Genomic DNA, 25382 nt, shown 5'->3' on the forward strand with positions numbered 1-25382 from the left:
ACAAGAGTGGTGGATGGATGGTGTCAGGTACAATCTTACTTCTCCACATGTGCTTTGGGCCCTTGATCAGCCTCTTTATCTCACTCTCCACTTCAAGTCTGCTGAGCTTGAGGAGGAGAGCGGCTGTTATTTTTTCTCAACTAGATAGATTTGTTCTTCTATCACATGTAGATAAACATTTGGAGGCCGCATGTTATGTTAAGTGGCTTAAGTAAGATTAGTCTTGTTTTATGCAGGAGTGTTTTCTTGTGTTAATGGCGGCAGCGCTAATGTATTTTCGCGCTATCTGCCTTTCTCTGTCATATCTTGCAGCTGTTAACGTGGAGAACATATTGCCCACCAATAGAGTAAGTCTATTTTCTTAAGGCACACGTTAAGAGGTTATCCGGTGTATATATATATATATATATATATATATATATATATATATATATATATATTACTTTTCTCCTCAGAGCCTTCATGGGAAATGGTGCCACCATTTTATTTTATATGCGGTCTGTATTTCCAGCTGCGATCTGTAAATTTGGCGTGCTTCAGTTATATGCACCAAGGGATATATGGTGCGAGATTAACTTCTCCTCTACTGGGTATGGGTCTGAGGATCCCCTTTTTAATGTTATTTTTTAGCCTAGTAGGCATTCAAAGGTATGTTGATGCACTTTAGGTGTTTCGTTGATGTTTGTACTGGTTAATTTTCTGAGCCTTACAGAAACTTTTTGGATATGTAACTTATTTCTGGGATTTTAGTATTTGCTGCCATCTAATGGCAGTTCATGGTAGTTTGGCTACTGCAGATATTCTTTTACAGGAAAGAATATGTTATCTAGTTATCCCTTTTATGTGCCCTGCAGATAGGATACAACCCTCTGGGTTAGAGGTTATTCCTGGGGATGGTATCAAATTAAGAATTATTTTTTTTAACTGCGTTTCCCTGGTATTTGTTGCCATTTGGGGTAGTTTCAATGTAAAACATGATCCAATTTATTATATTTTCTCATGTATAAGGGTGCAATACCTTTTCATACTGAGGAGTTTTCTACCTGTATTGGTATTATGTAGAATGCATAGAATGCTCCTGGTTTAGAGCTTGTGGGTATGAACCTAGGTAAGCTCATGCTCCCTCATCTGGCATGTGCTTCTGATGGAGACCTTACTTTCAGTCTGGCCTTAGTTCCTTCATATTTTTTTTTCTACGGTCTACGGCTCTTTTAGTGCACAGGTTCTTTGTGCTACTAATCAGAGGAGGTGTTAAAGTAGTGGCAAGGCCTCTAAGGATTTAGTTGCGATGGCACCATGCCTGTACGAAATCTTTGTTCAGGTGCCATATTTTCATTATCAATAGCCAAGTCTCAGGGCAGGTCCTATAACTTTTTTGCTATTCTTTTTCTGAAATCTATATGGTATTCTTAGCCTGGATCGGAGTCCTCTTGGACTCCTCTCCGTGGATAGTTCTCAACATCCTGTTAAGAGACCATTACTATCGTGATGGCAATATGTGTCGTAGTGGTTAGCTCTACCGTGCCTGAAGCGGAAGGTCGTGGGTTTGAACCCAGGTAATACTTTTGCTTTAATAGGACATAGGTCTCTTTGTACTTGTCGTTTAAAAGATTGGTGTTTGGAGTTCAGCCTTTTTGGCTGGGAAACTCTTTGGGGTCCTTTAAGTGGGATCCTGATCTTGGATACAATCCATTATCTCTATATGTTATTTATAAGGGAATCAATTTCAATGCTCTGGTAGTGTGGCTCATCTAAATCAGTCCGGTTTCTCAGATTCCTAGCGGTCGACTTCTAAGTGGACCCACAGGGAGGAATGAGGAGTTCCCTAGCGACGGAGGGGTTTCGCTTATTTGGAAAGCACCTCAGTGGCTCAGGAGGGAAGGCAGTCGACTCCGTGTCTGGAGGTCCCAGGATTATTTCTAGGTATGGGCATGACCTTTATACATGTATTTAGGTCTATATATTGGCATACATACACTATGTATGTATTTATTTTAGTCCTTTCCATTCATATCCTTGCCATATACCTGATGGCGTCGCATCTAAACGCCAAGTTCCCAGATATGGATCCAGATAAGGGGATCCTCAAGAGTTTCTGGTGGACGCTCTAGTAGTTCCTTGGGATTTCGGTTTGTTTTTCCGCTTCCTTCATCTGCTTTTCTTTCTCGGATAGTAGTCCATAACAAGCAGGAGCAGGTTTAGGTATTAAAATTGCTCCAACTTGGCCTGGCAGATTTCGGTTTGTGTACCTGGTGAAGATGTTGTCCTCTCCCTTGTGACATTTCCGCTGCGGAAGGACCTTCTTTTTTTTTTTTAAGGTCTTTTTTTTCCTTCCAAATCTAGTTTCTCTGAAGCAGATTGCATAGATTTTGATTGTCTAGTCTTTTCTAGACAAGGGTTTTCTGGAGGGGTTATGGACAGCCTGATCCAGGTGCGTAAGCCTGTTCCTTGCAAAACAGGGTCTGGAGAAGGGTTTCTCATTTTCCTCCAAGATCAGATTTCTGCTCTTTCTGTTCTGCTTTACAAGCATTTATCTGTCTTCCAGATGTTCAGTCCTTTGTCCAGGCTCTGGTCAGCTCAGGCCTGTGTTTTCTCCTGTTGCCCCGCTCAGGAGCCTTCTTGTTTTTCGGGTTCTGCAGCAGGATCTGTTTGAACCTATGCAAATTTTTTTTTTATATTTTGTTGTCTTAGTTTTTATTAGCTTTCTTCTGCTCGTGGAGTCTCTGATCTTTCGACTTTACAGTATGATCCCCCTTATCTCATTCCATGCATATATGGCGGTGCCAATTTGGATTTCTTCCTAGGGTAGTTTCTATATCTATCGGATATTGTCGTTCCTTTTTGTACCTATCCTTCTCAGAAGGCTTGTCTGTTACTCTCTTGGATATAGTGAGTGCTCTATTATCCTATCGCCGAGCTACTGAGGATTTGCGTAAGGGCCAGTAGATCTCATCAACTATTTCTTTTTGTTGACTAGTGTCATTGGTTTACTTAGCAGTCAGCTAGACAACAGTTTCCTGAGAGAATTCTGATCATTCATCTTGGGCTGTTTCTTCTTCCTGTGCCTTTTAAAAATGAGGTTTAGTGGAAGCAAGCTTGTGAGGCAACCTTTTGGTCCCTGATTTTATACATTTTCCAAATTTATGATCAGTTAATGTTTTTGCCTTGGCTGAGGTTTCCTTTGGGAGAGAGATTTTTCAAGGGTGGAGCCCTCAGTTTAGGTCCGCCTGTCTTGTATCTCCCTCCCTTTCCATTCTGTGTCCTCTAGCTTGGGTTTTGGTTCCCACTAGTAATTAGAATGGATTTGTGGACTCTATGCAATTGGAAAGAAAACAAAATTTATGCTTACCCGATGATAAATTATTTTCTGTCCTGGCATGGAGAGTCCACGACCCGTCCTTGTCTAAATTCAAGATGGCTTATTGTTTTTAGTTTCTTCTCAACTTCAGGCATCTCTTTACCCTTTGTGTTATCTTCCCATTTCAATATTCCTTCAGCTGAATGACTGGGGGTTTATGAAAAATGGGAGGGATACTTAGAACTTTGCTGGGTGTTCTTAGCCTCCTCCTGGTGGCAAGGAGTTTAATTCCCACTAGTAATTAGAATGGATTCATGGACTCTCCATGCCAGGAAAGAAAAGAATTTCAGGTAAGCATACATTTTAAAAAAAAAAAAAAAAAAAAAAATTCTTGTGGTGTATGGCAAGTTTTTTTGATTGGATAAGTGGATAAATGTAAAAAAAAAAAATTAACAAAAGGCGGACAGAGGAACGTAATGAATAAGGATAGATTTTTTGTATTCACTTTTAGGCATAAAAAAGGCACTTTATGAATTAAATCTATTTAAAAATAACAAATATCTGAATAGTTCTTTGCAGGTACCATCACTTTAAATAAATAAACTAGGCATTTAAATCTAGAAATCTGTGTTTACTTAAATCTCATTGTCTTATATTACATTTGGTATGTTATGAAGATCTATAACCAGTGTAACAAATATGCAAACATTAAGGAAATAATAAATACTTTGTGTGTATGTATGTACATGTTTTTATATATATATATATATATATATGTGTATGTTTGTATGAGTGTATGTATATATGTATGTATATATATATATATATATATATATATATATATATATATATATATATATATATATATATATACACACACACACACACACACACACTGGTTATAACAAGTCTACACACCCCTGTTAAAATGTCAGGTGTCTGTGATGTAAAAAATTAGACAAAGATAAATCATTTCAGAACGTTTTCCACCTTAAATGTGACCTATAAACTACACAACTCAATTGAAAAACAAACAGAAATCTTTAAGGTGGAGGAAAGTAAACAAAAAAACCTAAAAACTAAAATAATGTGGCTTATAACTGGGGATGTAGCCGTGTTTAAAATTAAGCAATCACATTCAAAACCATGTTAAATAAGAGTCATCACACACCTGCAATAATTTAAAGTGCCTTTGATTAACCCCAAATAAAGTTCAGCTGTTCTAGTAGGTCTTTCCTGACATTTTCTTAGTCGCGTCCTACACAAAAGCCATGGTCCGCAGAGAGCTTCCAAAGCATCAGAGGGATCTCATTGTTAAATGGTATCAGTCAGGAGAAGGGTACAAAATAATTTCCAAGGCATTAGATATACCATGGAACACAGTGAAGACAGTCATCATCAAGTGGAGAACATATGGCACAACAATGACATTACCAAGAAATGGATGTCCCTCCAAAATTGATGAAAAGACGAGAGGAAAACTGGTCTGGGATACTACCAAGAGGCCTACAGCAATATTAAAGGAACTGCAGGAATATATGGCAAGTACTGGCTGTGTGGTACATGTGACAACAATCTCCCGTATTCTTCATATGTTTGGGCTTTGGGGTAGACAGCAAGACGGAAGCCTTTTCTTACGAAGAAAAACATCCAAGCCCAGCTAAATTTAGCAAAAACACATCTGAAGTGTCCTAAAAGCATGTGAGAAAAGGTGTTATGGTCTGATGAAACCAAGGTTGAACTTTTTGGCAATAATTCCAAAAGATATGTTTGGCGCAAAAACAACACTGCATATCACCAAAAGAACACCATACCCACAGTGAAACATGGTGATGGCAGCATCATGCTTTGGGTCTGTTTTTCTTCAGCTGGAACTGGGGCCTTATTCAAGGTAGAGGGAATTATGAACAGTTCCAAATACCAGTCAATATTGGCACAAAACCTTTAGGCTTCTGCTAGAAAGCTGAACATGAAGAGGAACTTAATCTTTCAGCATGACAACGACCCAAAGCATAAATCAAAATCGACAAAGGAATGGCTTCACCAGAAGAATATTAAAGTTTTGGAATGGCCCAGCCAGAGCCCAGACCTGAATCCAATCAAAAATCTGTGGGGTGATCTGAAGAGGGCTGTGCACAGGAGATGGCCTCGCATTCTGACAGATTTAGAGTGTTTTTGCAAAGAAGAGTGGGCAAATCTTGCCAAGTCAAGATGTGCCATGCTGATAGACTCATACCCCAAAAGACTGAGTGCTGTAATAAAATCAAAAGTTGCTTCAACAAAGTATTATTTTAAGGATGTGCACACTTATGCAACCATATTTTAATTTTTTATTTTTACTTCCCTTCATCTAAAAGATTTCAGTTTGTTTTTCAATTGAGTTGCATAGTTTATAGGTCACATTAAAGGTGGAAAAAGTTCTGAAATTATTTATCTTTTTCTCATTTTTTTTACATCAGAGAAACCTGTTATTTTAACAGGGGTGTGTAGACTTTTTATATCCACTGTGTATTTATATCCACTGTGTATGTATGTATGTATGTATGTATGTATGTATGTATGTGTGTGTGTATGTGTATATATATATATATATATATATATATATTTCTTTCATGTAATTAACAAGAGTCCATGAGCTAGTGACGTATGGGATATACATTCCTACCAGGAGGGGCAAAGTTTCCCAAACCTTAAAATGCCTATAAATACACCCCTCACCACACCCACAAATCAGTTTTACAAACTTTGCCTCCAAGGGAGGTGGTGAAGTAAGTTTGTGCTAGATTCTACGTTGATATGCGCTCCGCAGCAAGTTGGAGCCCGGTTTTCCTCTCAGCGTGCAGTGAATGTCAGAGGGATGTGAAGAGAGTATTGCCTATTGAATGCAGTGATCTCCTTCTACGGGGTCTATTTCATAAGGTTCTCTGTTATCGGTCGTAGAGATTCATCTCTTACCTCCCTTTTCAGATCGACGATATACTCTTATATTTACCATTTCCTCTACTGATTCTCGTTTCAGTACTGGTTTGGCTTTCTACAAACATGTAGATGAGTGTCCTGGGGTAAGTAAGTCTTATTTTCTGTGACACTCTAAGCTATGGTTGGGCACTTTATTTATAAAGTTCTAAATATATGTATTCAAACATTTATTTGCCTTGACTCAGAATGTTCAACTTTCCTTATTTCCAGACAGTCAGTTTCATATTTGGGATTATGCATTGAATTATCATATTTTTTCTTACCTCAAAAATTTGACTTTTTTCCCTGTGGGCTGTTAGGCTCGCGGGGGCTGAAAATGCTTCATTTTATTGCGCCATTCTTGGCGCGGACTTTTTTGGCGCAAAAATTCTTTTCCGTTTCCGGCGTCATACGTGTCGCCGGAAGTTGCGTCATTTTTTGACGTTATTTTGCGTCAAAGATGTCGGCGTTCCGGATGTGGCGTCATTTTTGGCGCCAAATAATGTGGGCGTCTTTTTTGGCGCTAAAAAAATATGGGCGTCATTTTTGTCTCCACATTATTTAAGTCTCATTATTTATTGCTTCTGGTTGCTAGAAGCTTGTTCACTGGCATTTTTTTTTTTCCCCATTCCTGAAACTGTCATTTAAGGAATTTGATCGATTTTGCTTTATATGTTGTTTTTTTCTTTTACATATTGCAAGATGTTCCACGTTGCAACTGAGTCAGAAGATACTACAGGAAAATCACTGCACAGTGCTGGAGCTACCAAGCTAAGTCTGCTATAAACTTTTGGTATCTGTTTTCTCCAGCTGTTATTTGTATTGCATGTCATGTCAAACTTATTAATGCAGATAAAATTTCCTTTAGTACTGTTACATTACCTGTTGCTGTCCGTCAACATCTAATTTTCAGAGTGTTCCTGATAACATAAGAGATTTTATTTTTTAAAATCCATTAAGAAGGCTATGTCTGTTATTTCTCCTTCTAGTATACATAAAAGTCTTTTAAAACTTCTCTTTTTTTCAGATGAATTTTTAAATGAACATCATCATTCTGATACTGATAATGGTTCTTCTGGTTCAGAGGTTTCTGTCTCAGAGGTTGATGCTGATAAATCTTTGTATTTGTTCAAGATGGAATTTATTCGTTCTTTACTTAAAGAAGTGTTATTTGCATTAGAAATAGAGGATTCTGGTCCTCTTGATACTAAATGTAAACGTTTAAATAAGGTTTTTAAATCTCCTGTAGTTATTCCAGAAGTGTTTTATCTCCCTGATGCTATTTCTGAAGTAATTTCCAGGGAATGGAATAATTTGGGTAATTTATTTACTCCTTCTAGACGTTTAAGCAAATTATATCCTGTGCCATCTGACAGATTAGAGTTTTTTGGGACAAAAATCCCTAAGGTTATGGGGCTGTCTCTACTCCTGCTAATGTACTACTATTCCTATGGCAGATAGTACTTCATTTAAGGATCCTTTAGATAGGAAAATTGAATCTTTTCTAAGAAAAGCTTACTTATGTTCAGGTAATCTTCTTAGACCTGCTATATTTTTTAGCGGATGTTGCTGCAGCTTCAACTTTTTGGTTAGAAGCTTTAGCGCAACAAGTAACAGATCATAATTTTATAGCATTATTATTATTCTATAACATGCTAATAATTTTATTGGTGATACCATCTTTTGATATCATTAGAGTTGATGTCAGGTATATGTCTAGCTATTTTAGCTAGAAAAGCTTTATGGATTAAACTTGGAATGCTGACATGTCTTCTAAGTCAATTTTGCTTTCCCTTTCTTTCCAGGGTAAATAATCATTTCGTTCCTTTCCTCTCAACAAGGAACAAAAGCCTGATCCTTCATCCTCAGGAGCGGTATCAGTTTGGAAACTATTTCCAGTTTGGAATATATCCAAGCCTTATAGAAACCTATAGCCAGCTCCTAAGTATCTATGAAGGTGCGGCCCTTATTCCAGCTCAGCTGGTATGGGGCAGATTACGTTTTCTTCAAAGAAATTTGGATCAATTCCGTTCTTAATCTCTGGTTTCAGAAACATTGTTTCAGAAAGGTACAGAATTGGCTTCAATTTAAGGCCTCCTGCTAAGAGATTCTTTTCTTTCCCGTGTCCCAGTTGACACAGCAAGGCTCAGCATTTCTGAAATGTGTTTCAGATCTAGAGTTGGCTGGAGTATTTATGCCAGTTCCAGTTCTGGAACAGGGGCTGGGGTTTTATTTTATCTCTTCATTGTACCAAAGAAGGTCAATTCCTTCAGACCAGTTCTGGATCTATCATTATTGAATCGTTATGTTAGGATACCAACATTCAAGATGGTTACTGTAGGACTATCCTGCCTTTTGTTTAGCAAGGGCATTATATGTCTACAATAGATTTACAGGATGTGTATCTGCATATTCCGATTCATCCAGATCACTTTTAGTATCTGAGATTCTCTTTTTAGACAAGCATTACCAGTTTTGTGGCTCTACTGTTTGGCCTAGCCTCAGTTCCAAGAATTTTTTTCAAAGGTTCTCGGTGCCCTTCTTTCTGTAATCAGAGAATAGGTTTTTGGTATTTCCTTATTTGGACGATATCTTGGTACTTGCTCAGTCTTCTCATTTTCGAAGAATCTCATACGAATCGACTTGTGTTGTTTCTTCAAGTTCATGGTTGGAGGATCAATTTACCAATCAGTTCATTGATTCCTCAGACAAGGGTAACCTTTTTAGGTTTCTAGATAAATTCAGTGTCTATGACTCTGTCCTTGTCAGACAAGAGAAGTTTAACATTGATATCAGCTTGTCAAAACCTTCAGTCACAATCATTCCCTTTGGTAGCCTTATGCATGGAAATGTTGGGTCTTAGGACTGCCGCATCAGATGCGATCTCCTTTGCTCGTTTTCACATGCGACCTCTTCAGCTCTGTATGCTGAACCAATGGTGCAGGGATTACTCAAAGATATCTCAATTAATATCTTTAAACCGATTTTACGACACTCTCTGACATGGTGGACAGATCACCATCGTTTAGTTCAGGGGGCTTCTTTGTTCTTCCGACCTGGACTATAATCTCAACAGATACAAGTCTTACAGGTTGGGGAGCTGTGTGGGGGTATCTGACGGCACAAGGGGTTTGGGAATCTCAGGAGGTGAGATTTCCGATCAATATTTTGGAACTCCGTGCAATTTTCAGAGCTCTTCAGTCTTGGCCTCTTCTGAAGAGAGAGTTGTTCATTGTTTTCAGATAAGACAATGTCACATCTGTGGCATACATCAATCATCAAGGAGGGACTCACAGTCCTCTGGCTATGAAAGAAGTATCTCGAATTTTGGTTTGGGCGGAATCCAGCTCCTGTCTAATCTCTGCGGTTTATATCCCAGGTATGGACAATTGGAAAGCGGATTATCTCAGTCGCCAAACGTTGCATCCGGGTGAATGGTCTCTTCACCCAGAGGTATTTCTTCAGATTGTTCAAATGTGGGAACTTCCAGAAATAGATCTGATGGCTTCTCATCTAAACAAGAAACTTCCCAGGTATCTGTCCAGATCCCGGGATCTTCAGGCGGAGGCAGTGGATGCATTTTCACTTCCTTGGAAGTATCATCCTGCCTATATCTTTCCGCCTCTAGTTCTTCTTCCAAGAGTAATCTCCAAGATTCTGAAGGAATGCTCGTTTGTTCTGCTGGTAGCTCCGGCATGGCCTCACAGGTTTTGGTATGCGGATCCTGTCCGGATGGCCTCTTGCCAACCGTGGACTCTTCCGTTAAGACCAGACCTTTTGTCTCAAGGTCCTTTTTTCCATCAGGATCTGAAATCCTTAAATTTAAAGGTATGGAGATTGAACGCTTGATTCTTGGTCAAAGAGGTTTCTCTGACTCTGTGATTAATACTATGTTACAGGCTCGTAAATCTGTATCCAGAGAGATATATTATAGAGTCTGAAAGACTTATATTTCTTGGTGTCTTTCTCATCATTTTTCTTGGCATTCTTTTAGAATACCGAGAATATTACAATTTCTTCAGGATGGTTTAGATAAGGGTTTGTCCGCAAGTTCCTTGAAAGGTCAAATCTCTGCTCTTTCTGTTCTTTTTCACAGAAAGATTGCTATTCTTCCTGATATTCATTGTTTTGTACAAGCTTTGGTTCGTATAAAGCCTGTCATTAAGTCAATTTCTCCTCCTTGGAGTTTGAATTTGGTTCTGGGGGCTCTTCAAGCTCCTCCATTTGAACCTATGCATTCATTGGATATTAAATTACTTTCTTGGAAAGTTTTGTTCCTTTTGGCCATCTCTTCTGCCAGAAGAGTTTCTGAATTATCTGCTCTTTCTTGTGAGTCTCCTTTTCTGATTCTTCATCAGGATAAGGCGGTGTTGCGAACTTCTTTTGAATTTTTACCTAAAGTTGTGAATTCCAACAACATTAGTAGAGAAATTGTGGTTCCTTCATTATGTCCTAATCCTAAGAATTCTAAGGAGAAATCGTTGCATTCTTTGGATGTTGTTAGAGCTTTGAAATATTATGTTGAAGCTACGAAATCTTTCTGTAAGACTTCTAGTCTATTTGTTATCTTTTCCGGTTCTAGGAAAGGCCAGAAAGCTTCTGCCATTTCTTTGGCATCTTGGTTGAAATCTTTAATTCATCTTGCCTATGTTGAGTCGGGTAAAATTCCGCCTCAGAGAATTACAGCTCATTCTACTAGGTCAGTATCTACTTCCTGGGCGTTTAGGAATGAAGCTTCGGTTGACCAGATCTGCAAAGCAGCAACTTGGTCCTCTTTGCATACTTTTACTAAATTCTACCATTTTGATGTATTTTCTTCTTCTGAAGCAGTTTTTGGTAGAAAAGTTCTTCAGGCAGCGGTTTCAGTTTGAATCTTCTGCTTATGTTTTTTGTTAAACTTTATTTTGGGTGTGGATTATTTTCAGCAGGAATTGGCTGTCTTTATTTTATCCCTCCCTCTCTAGTGACTCTTGTGTGGAAAGATCCACATCTTGGGTAGTCATTATCCCATACGTCACTAGCTCATGGACTCTTGTTAATTACATGAAAGAAAACATAATTTATGTAAGAACTTACCTGATAAATTCATTTCTTTCATATTAACAAGAGTCCATGAGGCCCACCCTTTTTTGTGGTGGTTATGATTTTTTTGTATAAAGCACAATTATTCCAATTCCTTATTTTATATGCTTCGCACTTTTTTTCTTATCACCCCACTTCTTGGCTATTCGTTAAACTGATTTGTGGGTGTGGTGAGGGGTGTATTTATAGGCATTTTAAGGTTTGGGAAACTTTGCCCCTCCTGGTAGGAATGTATATCCCATACGTCACTAGCTCATGGACTCTTGTTAATATGAAAGAAATGAATTTATCAGGTAAGTTCTTACATAAATTATGTTATATATATATATATATAATCTTTTCCCCCCTATATTGATTGGTGGTGTTTATAGAATATACTTTCCTTTTTTTTTCTTTAGTTGAAAAGTGTTTTGATTGTTTATTTTGAGACACCTGTGTGAGATGTATTATGTATTATAAAATGTATAAATTAACTCTCTTTATTAAAGCTTTTTTTTTTGTTGTAAATACATTTGTAAGTGATGTGAAGTGACATCTGTTGATAACATACAACTTTCGTTCCTAAAGGGTTTATTAAAGTTGCATTTCAAAGGTTTTGTGTGGTTAAAATATTGTTGCATATTTTACAGCATTAGGATCTGTGGAATACTGTATTTTGACAACTGCAACAGTTCAATGAAGTTGGTAATTCCTCCTTTTCATGTTTTTGTTTGTTTTTATTATTGAGCAGATCTTTTAACAAAATTCTTCCAAATAATGTCCTAGTTTTTTTTTTTTTTTTAGACATCCTGTTAAAAACCAAGTTTGCATCAATCGTTTAATCATGTATATATGTTTAATTGCTTATGTTAAATATTTGTTAGTAAGCAGCATCTAGTCAGCATTACAAAAGGCTGTACGTGCCTATCTGCACATATTCTGTATGAATGCATTTCTGGGAATTAGATTCACAGATTATCTTCAATGCTTTAATCCACTCTAGTTGAAAATCAGAAAAAGGTTTATGCATAAAATCCTTTTTGCCATTGACGGCTGAAAAGCATTGATGTATAAATACTTAAAGATCATTTCATATTTCATTATTCATTTGTCCATTTGTATCCAGAATTATTGTTCATTCTGGTGCATGGCGAGATTATAATTTAACTAGTCCAGCTAATTGTTTTGTGTACACAGATAGCCCTACCTGTCGTGTGGCACTTTATAAATCCCCAAATATAATACCCAATGTTGGGTTTTTGGCAGCTTGGATCCATATGCAGCCCTCACAGGCGTTTCACTTGGTTTTAGTTTTTCTCTTGTAAGATGTATCGTGTCCACGGATTCATCCTTATTTGTGGGATATTCTCCTCCCCTACAGGAAGTGGCAAAGAGAGCACCCACAGCAGAGCTGCCTATATAGCTCCCCCCTTAGCTCCACCCCCAGTCATTCTCTTTGCCTACTCTAAGTAACTAGGAAGGGCAGAGCGAGTGTGGTGACAAAAATGTTATTTTTTTAATTCTCAAGCAAAAGTTTGTTATTTTAAATGGTGCCGGTGTGTACTATTTACTCTTTTGCAGAAAAATGGATGAAGATTTCTGCAAGGAGGATTATGATCTTAGCACTTTGTAACTTAGATCCACTGCTGTTCTCACAAGGGCTGAAGAGTACAGGAAAACTTCAGTTGGGGGAACGGTTTGCATGCTAAGCTGCATATGAGGTATGTTCAGTCTATGTTTTTCTAGACAGACTGTGTTTATTCTAGAAAAGGCTGGCAATATCCCCATGGGGAAAGGGTAAGCTGTATTCAGACACTTGGATAGGAATTTCAGCTTGCTTGAAGGGCTCATTTGTTACTGGTGGCACTGTTAAAAACAAAAACAAAAAAAAAACAACGTTTTTTGTTTGTTCAAGTAAATGATGCAATTATAACGTTTTTTGAATGGACTGAAGGGGTCTTTGTGGCTTGTGTTAGTTTTTTTTTAACCCACATGGTTAATTAAGAGACACTCAGGTGTTTTTCTAATAGGCCTCAAAACATTGAATGAGGTGGGAGGGGCCTATTTTCGCGCCTCAGTTGCGTAGTTTCTTTTCCTTAAGAGTCATCCAACTGCTCCTGCTGTGTTTGAGGGCTGTAAAGGAGTTTTTTTCCCCCACAAATCGTTCTGAAGGGCAGGTAGGCGCCACAGCAGATCTGTGGCAAGGTACTGAAAGTCTTTTTTTACCGGTTTTGACGTTTTTTCAATCCGGTTTTTCCATTAAGGGATTAATTGTTTATTTGCATAGTTGTGCAAAGTTACTAAGGCTGTAAGATAATAAAAATTTTGTTAAGTTTACTGCTTTTTTACAATGTTTTGCAGAACTTGTGAAGCTTTTTTTCTCTTAAAGGCACAGTACCGTTTTATTTCTAAGTGTTATTTACTTTGATTACAGTGTTTTCCAAGCTTGCTTGTTACATTACTAGCCTGTTTAACATGTCTGATACCAAGGAAAATCCTTGTTCAATATGTTTGGAAGCCATTGTGGAATCCCCTCTTAGAATGTGTCCCAAATGTACTGATATGTCTATAAATTATAAAGAACATATATTAGCACTTAAAAATAGAGCAATAGATGATTCTCAGTCAGAAGTAAATGAGGGTTCGCCATCTAGCTCTCCCCAAGTGTCACAACCAGTAACGCCCGCACAAGTGACGCCAAATACCTCTAGTGCGTCACATTCATTTACTTTACAAGACATGGCCACAGTTATGAATACAACCCTCACTGAGGTTTTGTCCAAACTGCCTGGTTTACAAGGAAAGCGGAACAGCTCTGGGTTAAGGAAAAATGCTGAGCCGTCTCACGCTTTAGTAGCCGTTTCTGATATACCCTCACAATGCTCTGAAGGGGCGAGGGATTTGTTATCTGAGGGAGAAATTTCTGATTCAAAAAAGACGCTTCCTCAGACAGATTCTGATATGACAGCCTTTAAATTTAAGCTTGAACACCTCCGCTTATTGCTTAGGAAGGTATTAGCAACTCTAGATGATTGTGACCCTATAGCGGTCCCAGAGAAATTGTGTAAAATGGATTGATACTTAGAGGTTCCTGTTTACACTGATGTTTTTCCAGTCCCTAAGAGGATTGTGAATATTATTGCTAAGGAGTGGGATAGACGAGGTATTTCGTTCACTCCCCCTCCTGTTTTTAAGAATATGTTTCCATTATCTGACACCATGGCAGACAGTTCCTAAGGTGGAGGGAGCTATTTCTACTCTGTCTAAGCGTACAACTATACCTATCGAGGACAGTTGTGCTTTCAAAGATCCTATGGATAAAAAATTAGAGGGTCTCCTGAAGAAAATTTTTGTTCAACAAGGTTTTTCTCTCCAACCTATTGCGTGCATTGTTCCTGTAACGACTGCAGCTGCTTTCTGGTTTGAGGCTCTAGAAGAGGCTCTTCAAATGGAGACTCCATTAGAGGAAATTATGGACAGAATTAAGGCACTTAAGTTGGCTAATTCTTTTATTACAGATGCCGCTTTTCAACTGGCTAAATTAGTGGCAAAGAATTCATGTTTTGCCACTTTAGCACGCAGGGCGTTATGGCTTAAGTCCTGGTCTGCTGATGTGTCATCTAAATCTAAACTTTTGAACATTCCTTTCAAAGGAAAGACCCTATTCGGGCCTGAACTGAAGGAGATTATTTCAGACATCACTGGAGGGAAAGGTCATGCCCTCCCTCAGGATAGATCAAATAAGGTGAGGGCCAAACAAAATAATTTTCGTTCCTTTAGGAACTTCAAGGGTGGTCCCGCTTCAGCTTCCTCTGCTACAAAGTAAGAGGAGAATTTTGCCCAATCCAAGTCAGTCTGGAGACCTAACCAGGCTTGGAACAAGGGTAAACAGGCCAAGAAGCCTGCAGCTGCCTCTAAGACAGCATGAAGGGGTTGCCCCCGATCCGGGACCAGATCTAGTAGGGGGCAGACTCTCTCTCCTCGCTCAGGCTTGGGCGAGAGATGTTCAGGATCCCTGGGCTTTAGAAATTGTGTCCCAGGGATATCTTCTGGAATTCAAGGGGTCACTTCCAAGGGGGAGATTTCACATTTCTCGATTGTCTGTAAACCAGACAAAGAGAGAGGCGTTCTTACGCTGTGTAGAAGACCTACATACCATGGGGGTGATTTGCCCAGTCCCAAAGGAGGAACAGGGGCTAGGGTTTTATTCAAACCTGTTTGTGGTTCCCAAGAAAGAGGAAACTTTCAGACCAATCTTGGATCTCAAAATTCTAAACAAGTTCCTCAGAGTACCATCATGCAAGATGGAGACTATTCGGACTATTCTACCTCTGATCCAGGAGGGTCAATATATGACTACCGTGGACTTAAAGGATGCATATCTACATATCCCTATTCACAGAGATCATCATCTATTCCTCAGATTTGCCTTTCTAAACAGGCATTACCAGTTTTTGGCCCTTCCTTTCGGGTTGGCCACGGCTCCCAGAATTTTCACAAAAGTGCTAGGGTCCCTTCTGGCGGTTCTACGACCACGGGGTATAGCAGTGGCTCCTTATCTAGACAACATCTTAATTCAGGCGTCGACTTTCCAGCTAGCCAAGTCTCACACAGACATCGTGTTGGCTTTTCTGACATCTCACGGGTGGAAGGTGAACATAAAAAAAAGTTCTCTCTTCCCTCTTACAAGAGTTTCCTTCCTAGGGACTCTGATAGACTCGGTAGAAATGAAAATATTTCTGACGGAGGTCAGAAAGTTAACTCTTATCCACTTGCCGAGCTCTTCATTCCATTCCTCGGCCATCAGTGGCTCAGTGTATGGAGGTAATCGGACTCATGGTAGCGGCAATGGACATAGTTCCTTTTGCCCGTCTACACCTCAGACCACTGCAACTATGCATGCTCAAACAGTGGAATGGGGATTATGCAGACTTATCTCCTCAACTGCATCTGGATCAGGAGACCAGAGATTCTCTTCTCTGGTGGTTGTCTCAGGACCACATGGCTCAGGGAATGTGCTTCCGCAGGCCAGAGTGGCTCATTGTAACGACAGATGCCAGCCTGTTAGTCTGGGGTGCAGTCTGGAACTCCCTGAAAGCACAGGGCTTATGGTCTCGGGAGGAAGCTCTCCTCCCGATAAACATTTTAGAACTGAGAGCGATTTTCAATGCGCTTCAGGCGTGGCCTCAGCTTGCTGCGGCCAAATTCATCAGGTTTCAGTCGGACAACATCACGACTGTAGCTTATATCAATCATCAGGGAGGAACAAGGAGTTCTCTAGCGATGATGGAGGTAACCAAAATAATTTGGTGGGCAGAGGATCACTCTTGCCATCTCTCAGCAATCCACATCCCAGGAGTAGAGAACTGGGAGGCGGATTTTCTAAGTCGTCAGACTCTTCATCCGGGGGAGTGGGAACTCCATCCGGAGGTATTCGCCCAGCTGATTCAGCTATGGGGCACACCAGAATTGGATCTGATGGCGTCTCGTCAGAATGCCATACTTCCTCGTTACGGGTCCAGTTCCCGGGATCCCAAGGCGGTACTGATAGATGCTCTAGCAGTGCCTTGGTCCTTCAATCTGGCTTATGTATTTCCACTGTTTCCTCTCCTTCCACGTCTGATTGCCAGAATCAAGCAGGAGAGAGCTTCGGTAATTCTGATAGCTCCTGCATGGCCACGCAGGACTTGGTATGCAGACTTAGTGGACATGTCCTCGGTTCCACCGTGGACTCTGCCAATGAGGCGGGACCTTCTAATTCAAGGCCCGTTCACGCATCCAAATCTAATTTCTCTGCGTCTGACTGCTTGGAGATTGAACGTATGATTTTATCAAAGCGTGGTTTCTCTGAATCGGTCATTGATACCCTGACTCAGGCTGAGACAGCAGTGAACAAGCGTGTAGACACACGCGAAACATGTCTGCAGTCAGTCACGCTGTAGCCTTTTCTCCTGTTTAATGGAGCCTTGTCTCCTACTTTGTTTTTATCCACTCCAATAAAGATCCTGTTTTTAAGTATACTGACCGGTGTGTGTTTTCCCTTCATGGATGTCCCTGAACCGAGAGGTTGGTGAAGATTTGTGAAGTATCCTTTCTGTTAGCCAGGCTCCTTTGTTTGTTTAGAAAGCCTGTCACCAGGAAGATTTATCATAAGATTTGGCGCAAATATCTTTATTGGTGTGAATCCAAAGGTTACTCATGGAGTAAGATTAGGATTCCTAGAATACTGTCTTTTCTCCAAGAAGGTTTGAAGAAGGGATTATCTGCTAGTTCTCTTAAAGGTCAAATATCCGCTTTGTCTATTCTACTTCACAAACGCCTGGCAGATGTCGCAGACGTTCAAGCATTTAATCAGGCTTTGGTCAGAATCAAGACTGTATTTAAACCTGTTGCTCCGCCATGAAGCCTAAACTTAGTTCTTAATGTTCTTCAAGGGGTTCCGTTTGAACCTATGCATTCCATAGATATTAAGCTTTTATCTTGGAAAGCTTTGTTTTTAGTAGCTTTCTATTCGGCTCGAGTTTCTGAGCTATCTGCTTTACAATGTGATTCCCCTTACCTTGTTTTCCATGCAGATAAGGTGGTTTTACGTACCAAACCTGGGTTTCTTCCTAAGGTTGTTTCTAATAAGAGTATCAATCAAGAGATTGTGGTTCCTTCTTTGTGTCCTAATCCTTCATCTAAGAAGGAACGTCTGTTACACAATCTTGATGTGGTTCGTGCTTTAAAATTCCACTTACAAGCAACTAAAAATTTCTGTCAAACATCTTCTTTGTTTGTTGTTTATTCTGGTAAACGGAGAGGTCAAAGGGCTACGGCTACCTCTCTTTCCTTTTGGCTGAAAAGCATCATCCGTTTGGCCTATGAGAATGCTGGACGGCAGCCTCCTGAAAGGATTACTGCTCATTCTACTAGAGCTGTGGCTTCCACATGGGCTTTTAAAAATGAGGTTTCTGTTGAACAGATTTGTAAGGCGGCGACTTGATCTTCGCTTCATACTTTTTCCAAATTTTACAAATTCAATACTTTTGCTTCTTTGGAGGCTATTTTTGGGAGAAAGGTTCTACAAGCAGTGGTACCTTCCGTTTAAGGTCCCTGTCTTGTCCCTCCCTTCATCCGTGTCCTAAAGCTTTAGTATTGGTATCCCACAAGTAAGGATGAATCCGTGGACTCGATACATCTTACAAGAGAAAACATAATTTATGCTTACCTGATAAATGTATTTCTCTTGTGATGTTTCGAGTCCACGGCCCGCCCTGTTTTTTAAGACAGGCATATATATTTTTATTTTTAAACTTTCAGTCACCACTGCACCCTATGATTTCTCCTTTTTCTTCCTAGCCTTCGGTCGAATGACTGGGGGGTGGAGCTAAGGGGGGAGCTATATAGGCAGCTCTGCTGTGGGTGCTCTCTTTGCCACTTCCTGTAGGGGAGGAGAATATCCCACAAGTGAGGATGAATCCGTGGACTCGATACATCACAAGAGAAATAAATTTATCAGGTAAGCATAAATTATGTTTTTCTTACAAGCAAGGAATATAGTATTTTACATGTTGCCTTTCTTTCATTTAACCTAAGATAACACTTGAATTTACTTACTATTTTCTATTTGCTTGCACACAAACCCATATAAATGTTCAATACATTAAAAAAATTAAGGGCCTCCTGAGCTCAAATAAAGATTTATTTTCTTGGAAGGAAAGTACTTTTACATTTTACTGGCCTATATACATCAGCATTTCATGTAAATTGGATTGTAGGCATTTCTTTAAACTAAAGGAGAAATAATATTATAGGCATATTGTATAAGAAAGCACTGTTAAATATATCTACACCTTACAATTACAGTCCAGCTATAATATATTGATGAGGTTGAGAAAACTGTTTTATAGGTCTACGAATAAGAAAAACCTTTGAAATTGTGGGATTTGTTTTCTAGTTGGTCTTAACTTACAATGTTACTAATTATTATGTTGGTGGCATATTTCACATTATTTAAATTTAATACATGTTCTTCACAATTCAGTTGCCAGTTTATGACAAATAAGATGAAATGCTTATTTTTAAAACCTTGTCTCCACTTTGTAGTGTGTTTATTTAAAATATTTCTAAAATGTTATATGATGGACTTTGGCACTGCCACCCTTGTGTATCAAAAGGCACTTGCACGTATATACCAACACACACACTAAAGTCATGGGAAGTTTGGTAGAGAAAATGAAAACTGTTGTATCTTGGGGAGTTAGGCCATGTTGCCATGTTAACTTTAAGCCCCAAAAAAACCTGAAGTTCACTTTAAGGAATTACTTGTAATCAGCCCCCCAAAAACCCCCAACACAAACTGTTTACAAGTACACATAATTTAACCATCTTGATATCAGCTTGGTTAATAACCTCATGTTCAAATTCTATGAAATTTAGATATTGGATAGTGTGTAATGTCTAAATATTTCATCTTCTTATGATTTGTTAGTCTGTCCTTGGAGCCACAGTTCTCTTTGGTAGTTTCCAAACAAATACAGGTTTAGGTCTGTGAGAGACACAATTATACTAAGATTTCACTGTTTCTCTTCACGGGGAGAGAGAAGATATGAGCTTTCTTCACAGGGAGAGAGAAGATATGAGCTAATAAGATTCATCTATGTTGAGTAGATCTTTAGTCAAAACAAAAGGCTAATTAAATATTGAACATTTAGAGTCGGTGAATTATATATGCATACTGCTTAAAAAACAGTAAAACACTATCTTGTAATTTTTGCACGTTATTGAACATTGTGAAAAACATAATTCATCAAAAGCTTCTTCTGTTAAGTGTCATGGAAGGAATTTTTTTACTGCACTGTTTCTCATCCCCAGTCTTCTAATACCCCTAACAGGCTGGATTTTCATTATATCTTAACTAGAACACAGGTGAAATAATCAGCTGATCAGTAACCATGGTTACTAACCTGCTGTCAACCATCAGCTGATTGTTTCACCAGTGCTCTAGATCAGATATAATTAAAATGTTTAGGATACTTGAAGTTTGGAATTTAGACACACTTTCACTGTACTTGATTATGAAAGCTATTTATTTTCAAATTATTTTGTTTTTGGTATGTTGGATTGAGGTTATTTCTTTTAATAACAAACTTAAATAACAAATGCATACATTTCTTATACCATCAAATATATTTATAAAACAAGAAATCTATAGAGGCAGATCATCTTTACTAAACCTTTCTCATTCGTCAACCTTTAGAGGCAGATCATCTTTACTAAACCTTTCTCATTAGTCAGGTTTAGTAAAGATGATCTGCCTCTAAAGATTGACTAATGAGACAAGTTTAGTAAAGATGATCTGCCTCTAAAGATTGACTAATGAGACACGTTTAGTAAAGATGATCTGCCTCTAAAGATTGACTAATGAGACAAGTTTAGTAAAGATGATCTGCCTCTAAAGATTGACTAATGAGACAAGTTTAGTAAAGATGATCTGCCTCTAAAGATTGACTAATGAGACACGTTTTGTAAAAATGATCTGCCTCTAAAGATTGACTAATGAGACACGTTTAGTAAAAATGATCTGCCTCTAAAGATTGACTAATGAGACACGTTTAGTAAAGATGATCTGCCTCTAAAGATTGACTAATGAGACACGTTTAGTAAAGATGATCTGCCTCTAAAGATTGACTAATGAGACACGTTTAGTAAAGATGATCTGCCTCTAAAGATTGACTAATGAGACACGTTTAGTAAAGATGATCTGCCTCCAAAGGTCAATCTTTAGAGGCAGATCATCTTTGCCAGAATGATTATGTTGACAGTATATGGGTGAAGAAACCTTTATAAATTTGGTGTCCATTTAAATAGATGGGGAGGTATTGATATCAAAAATGTAATATTAGTAGAACTGTAATTTGTCTCTATAGCTGTCTGAAAGCTAGAGGGTATCATATAGCTCTTGTAGCAAATGGAGAACTAATGTATTTGAAATTTAAAGGCAAATTACCATGTTTCGCTTGCTGTAAGCATGCCCTGGTAAACACACATCTCTAAATTCGAAAGCTCAGGTTTTAAACTGTCTTATTTACATTTTGTAACTTTGAAAGCTTTGTAATTAATTGAGAGCACCCAAACTCTTAATCTTGAGATTAATCTTGAAGCTGTCTTTTGTGTGTGTATTTTTTTGTGTTGCAACAACAAAAGTAACAGCACCAAGTGATTTAGTATAATTTAGTTCCAGTTTCGTTTCTGGCTTAGCATCTTTTATAATTTCATATCCAAATATGTATTACTCTCTTTCACCAAATTTGTGTTCGTAAAGTTATCAGTTTCCATAAGAAAAAAGTATCCATTCCCAATGATTCCTGACAAATTTAAGGTCTGTCTTTTGTGACTTATTTGAACACTTTAGCTACAAACTAACTGAGGAAGCCTCTCTTTCTCACAGTTTGATATCATCTTACAAATGAAGTTCAAAGAAATACAGGACACCCCTAAGTGACACAAAGATTTTTACCTATATTAAATTTTAGTGTATTTTTTTTTCTTATTTTTTCATTTAAGTGATCAATCGTCTCACTTCTAAAAGCTGAACAAGAAAATGTCGTTTGTTACTTGTCAAGTAATCATGATTATGTCCTGGAATACCCATGATTTAAATAGCCAACTACTTGGGCACTCAAAGATATGTTGCCACTTTTTAGCAAGGGACCCGCAGTCGATATCAGCACAGATATTTAAAAAACCACATTGCTGCAAAAATGTGCTATTCACTTCTTCTTAAAAATATTTATTGTTATTTAGCAGTTCTTAAAATTAATAAAATGGTGTGTGTGTGTGTGTCGACCCACTTTTGATGTCTAAATAACCTTTAGAAATACCATCTCTTAATCATTATTAAAGGGATACTAAACACAGTTTTTTTCTTTAATGATTCAGACAGAGCATGCAATTTTAAGCAACGTTCTAATTTAGTTCTATTATCAATTTTGCGTTGTACTCTTGCTATCTTTATTTAAAAAGCAGGAATATAAAGCTTAGGAGCCAGCCCATTTTTGGTTCAGAATCGGGGTTATGCTTGCTTATTGGTGGCTAAATGTAGCCACCAATAAGCAAGCAATTTCCATGGTGCTGAACCTGAAGCAAGAGAAGAAGAAAAATTGTTAATGGGAGTAAATTAGAAAGTTGCTTAAATTTGCATGCTCTATTCTTAAGAGCTGATGTGTCTGAAACTCCTTCTGCATTTTAAATATTCTTTTGTGTTTTTTTTTATACTAAGCATCAAATGGTTAGAAATAGTGTGATTCATGGCACAAAATACCCAAGTCAGTGGAGTACAGTCTTTTAATGTACATTTTAGCTTGCTTCTGAGGCATTCAGCCTGTTTCAAGTGGACTGCATTAGTATAGGCTGCAAAATTGTATACCAATTTTGCTACTGAGGGAAGAAAAACCTGTGACTTCAGCTATCTAAAACGTCACCATTATTAGATTTCTATTCATTCCTCATTGATATGACATAGCTGAACAGCATAATCATCTAATGACATTACCAATCCAACAGCTATTTCAGAGAATTTGGACCTGATGGTTAATAGCTTTCATCACACACTGACTTTTAGCAAAAAAGATTACTTAAATGGCAGTAGAGGGGACTAATAAAGCAAGAGACTATTTTTTTTTCCCCTTTGTATATCTGGCATAGTTTGTCTAAATATAGAAATAAACCAATATATTTTTAGATGTGGGACAAGTAAATGTGAAGCTTTGGGGCTAACATTTAAATTAAACGAACACTTAATTCAGTAGTTGCCTTTATATACAGAAATCAAGCATTCATTTTAATTTTACACACTTGAAGTTGGTACTCTTCGAGGAAGTGTGTTCAGTCATCACCTTGGCAGCGCTATACAAATGATAATAAAAAAATAATAATAATCACCTCAGATGTCCCTTTTTAATTCATCTTGATGCTGTATACAATGTGTGTATGCCACTATCAATACTGAGACTTTAAGAAGCCAACATCATTTATCCTGACTAATATATTCGTACGTTGCTTTCATCTACCATTTTTTTTAGATACTAAAATTAGAATTTCATTTGATAAGTTAGACTGGATAATAGTTTTGGTGCCAAGTTGTTATTGATTTGATACAAAATAAACAAAATATGGCTTGCTCATAATTGTTTTTTTTTTCTTTCCTTTTCTTTACAGCAAGGCTCAAGTAACGCAGAAAAATTTGATTATGTAAGTAAATTGTATTTATAAAATGGAAATTTGCTAGCTTTTATCTCAATACATTGTACAGGGGCTTGTGTATTACACTGAAGAAATAATAATCATTCCTTTCTATAGCTAGTAAGTCAATAATTAATAATTTGTTTAATGAGAGCAATGTATCAGTTTTCTATGGATTTGTTTTTTCTTTCCTAAGATATGGTGAATCCACGGCTTGAGTAATTTCTGTTGGAAATATCTCTCCTGGCCAGCAGGAGGAGGCAAAGAGCACTGCAGTTAAACTGCTAAGTATCACTCCCTTACCCACAACCCCCAGTCATTCTCTTTGCCTTCTTTGCATGGAGGAGGTTTAGGTGTCTGAAGAAATTTTTTTATTTTATCTACAAGCAAGTTTTGGTGTATAGCTGTATTCCATGTAATTCCTTGCAGTCGGGTAGTGGTGGCTTCCTCTTGTCAAGAAAACAAGATGCCTTTCTAGAGTGCGTGAGGGATCTCTCCTCTCTAGGAGTAATTGTACCGGTACCTTTAGCAGAAAGAGGTCTAGGGTACTATTCAAACCTTTTCGTGGTCCCAAAATGGGGAGGGCATGTTTAGCCCGATTCTGGACCTAAAGTGCTTAAACAAGTTTCTGTCGGTCCCATCGTTCAAAATAGAAACAATAAAGTCTATTCTGCCCTTAGTTGAAGAGGGTCAGTTCATGACTATGATAGACTTGAAGGACGCCTACCTTCATATGCCAATACACAAGGATCACTTCAAGTTCCTAAGATTCACTTTTCTGGACCAGCATTTCCAGGTTATAGCTCTCCCCTTCGGTCTGACTACTGCTCCAAGAGTCTTTACGAAGGTTCTCTGAGCTTTGCTTGCGGTGGCGAGATAAAGAGGTATTGCAGTAGCTCCTTATCTGGACGACATCCTGGTCCAGGCTCCGTCCTGCCGGCTTGCAGAAGACCATTCGATAGCTCCTCTTCTTCGATCTCATGGATGGAAGATAAACTCAGCAAAGAGTTCTCCAGGGTGGAGTTCCTGGGCACGATAATGGACTCCATATCCATGAAGATATTCCTGACATATCAGAGAAGTTGCAAAATTGCCTCCAACAGTCTTGCCCTTCAAACCTCCTCAAGGCCATCCGTGGCCCGGTGTATGGAGGTGATTGGGCTCATGGTATCAAGTATAGATGTCATTCCTTTCGCCAGGTTCCATCTCCGGCCTCTTCAGTTGTGCATACTGAAGCAATTGAATGGCGATCACTCGGATCTATCCTAACAGATCTCTCTGGACAACCAGACGAGGGACTCCCTCTCTTGGTGGCTTCGTCCGAATCAACTGTCCCAGGTGACATCCTTCCTGAGACCATCCTGGGAGTTTGTGACTACAGACGCGAGCCTCTCAGGATGGGGAGCTGTTTGGGGTGCCAAGAAGCCACAGGGTAGGTGGAGTAGGGAGGAGTCGCTTCTTCAGATCAATCTCCTGGAACTTCGAGTGCTCTTCAACACTCTGAGGGCTTGGCCCCTCCTGGGTTCGTCCCTGTTCACCAGATTCCAGTCGGACAACATTACCTCAGTGGCTTACATCAACCACCAGGGGGAAACGAGAAGCTCCCTAGCCATGAGGAAAGTATCTCGGATTCTGTGGAAAACTGGGAAGCGGATTTTCTCAGCAGACAATCTTTTCATCCGGGGGAATGGTCTCTTCACCCCAAAGTGTTTGCAGAGATTTGCAACAGATTGGGACCCCGGAGATAGATCTCATGACGTCCAGACTCAACTTCAAGCTACTCAGATACGGGTTGTGGTCCAGGGATGCCCAGGCAGAACTGATAGATGCCTTAGCAGTG

The 25382-nt window shown here is 38.7% G+C and overlaps 1 protein-coding gene across 3 annotated transcripts in view; it reads left to right on the top strand.

Moving 5' to 3' along the window:
* Positions 1-25382, top strand: part of GLS (glutaminase) — a 1045544-nt gene that overhangs the window by 519895 nt on the left and 500267 nt on the right. For all 3 annotated transcript variants that reach the window (XM_053698626.1, XM_053698625.1, XM_053698624.1), the window contains exon 8: positions 23519-23551. In XM_053698626.1, coding sequence (XP_053554601.1) covers positions 23519-23551 — 33 coding nt within the window. The remainder of the gene's footprint in view (positions 1-23518; positions 23552-25382) is intronic.

This window comes from Bombina bombina, chromosome 1 (genome assembly GCF_027579735.1).
Source record: "Bombina bombina isolate aBomBom1 chromosome 1, aBomBom1.pri, whole genome shotgun sequence".
NCBI lineage: Eukaryota > Metazoa > Chordata > Amphibia > Anura > Bombinatoridae > Bombina > Bombina bombina.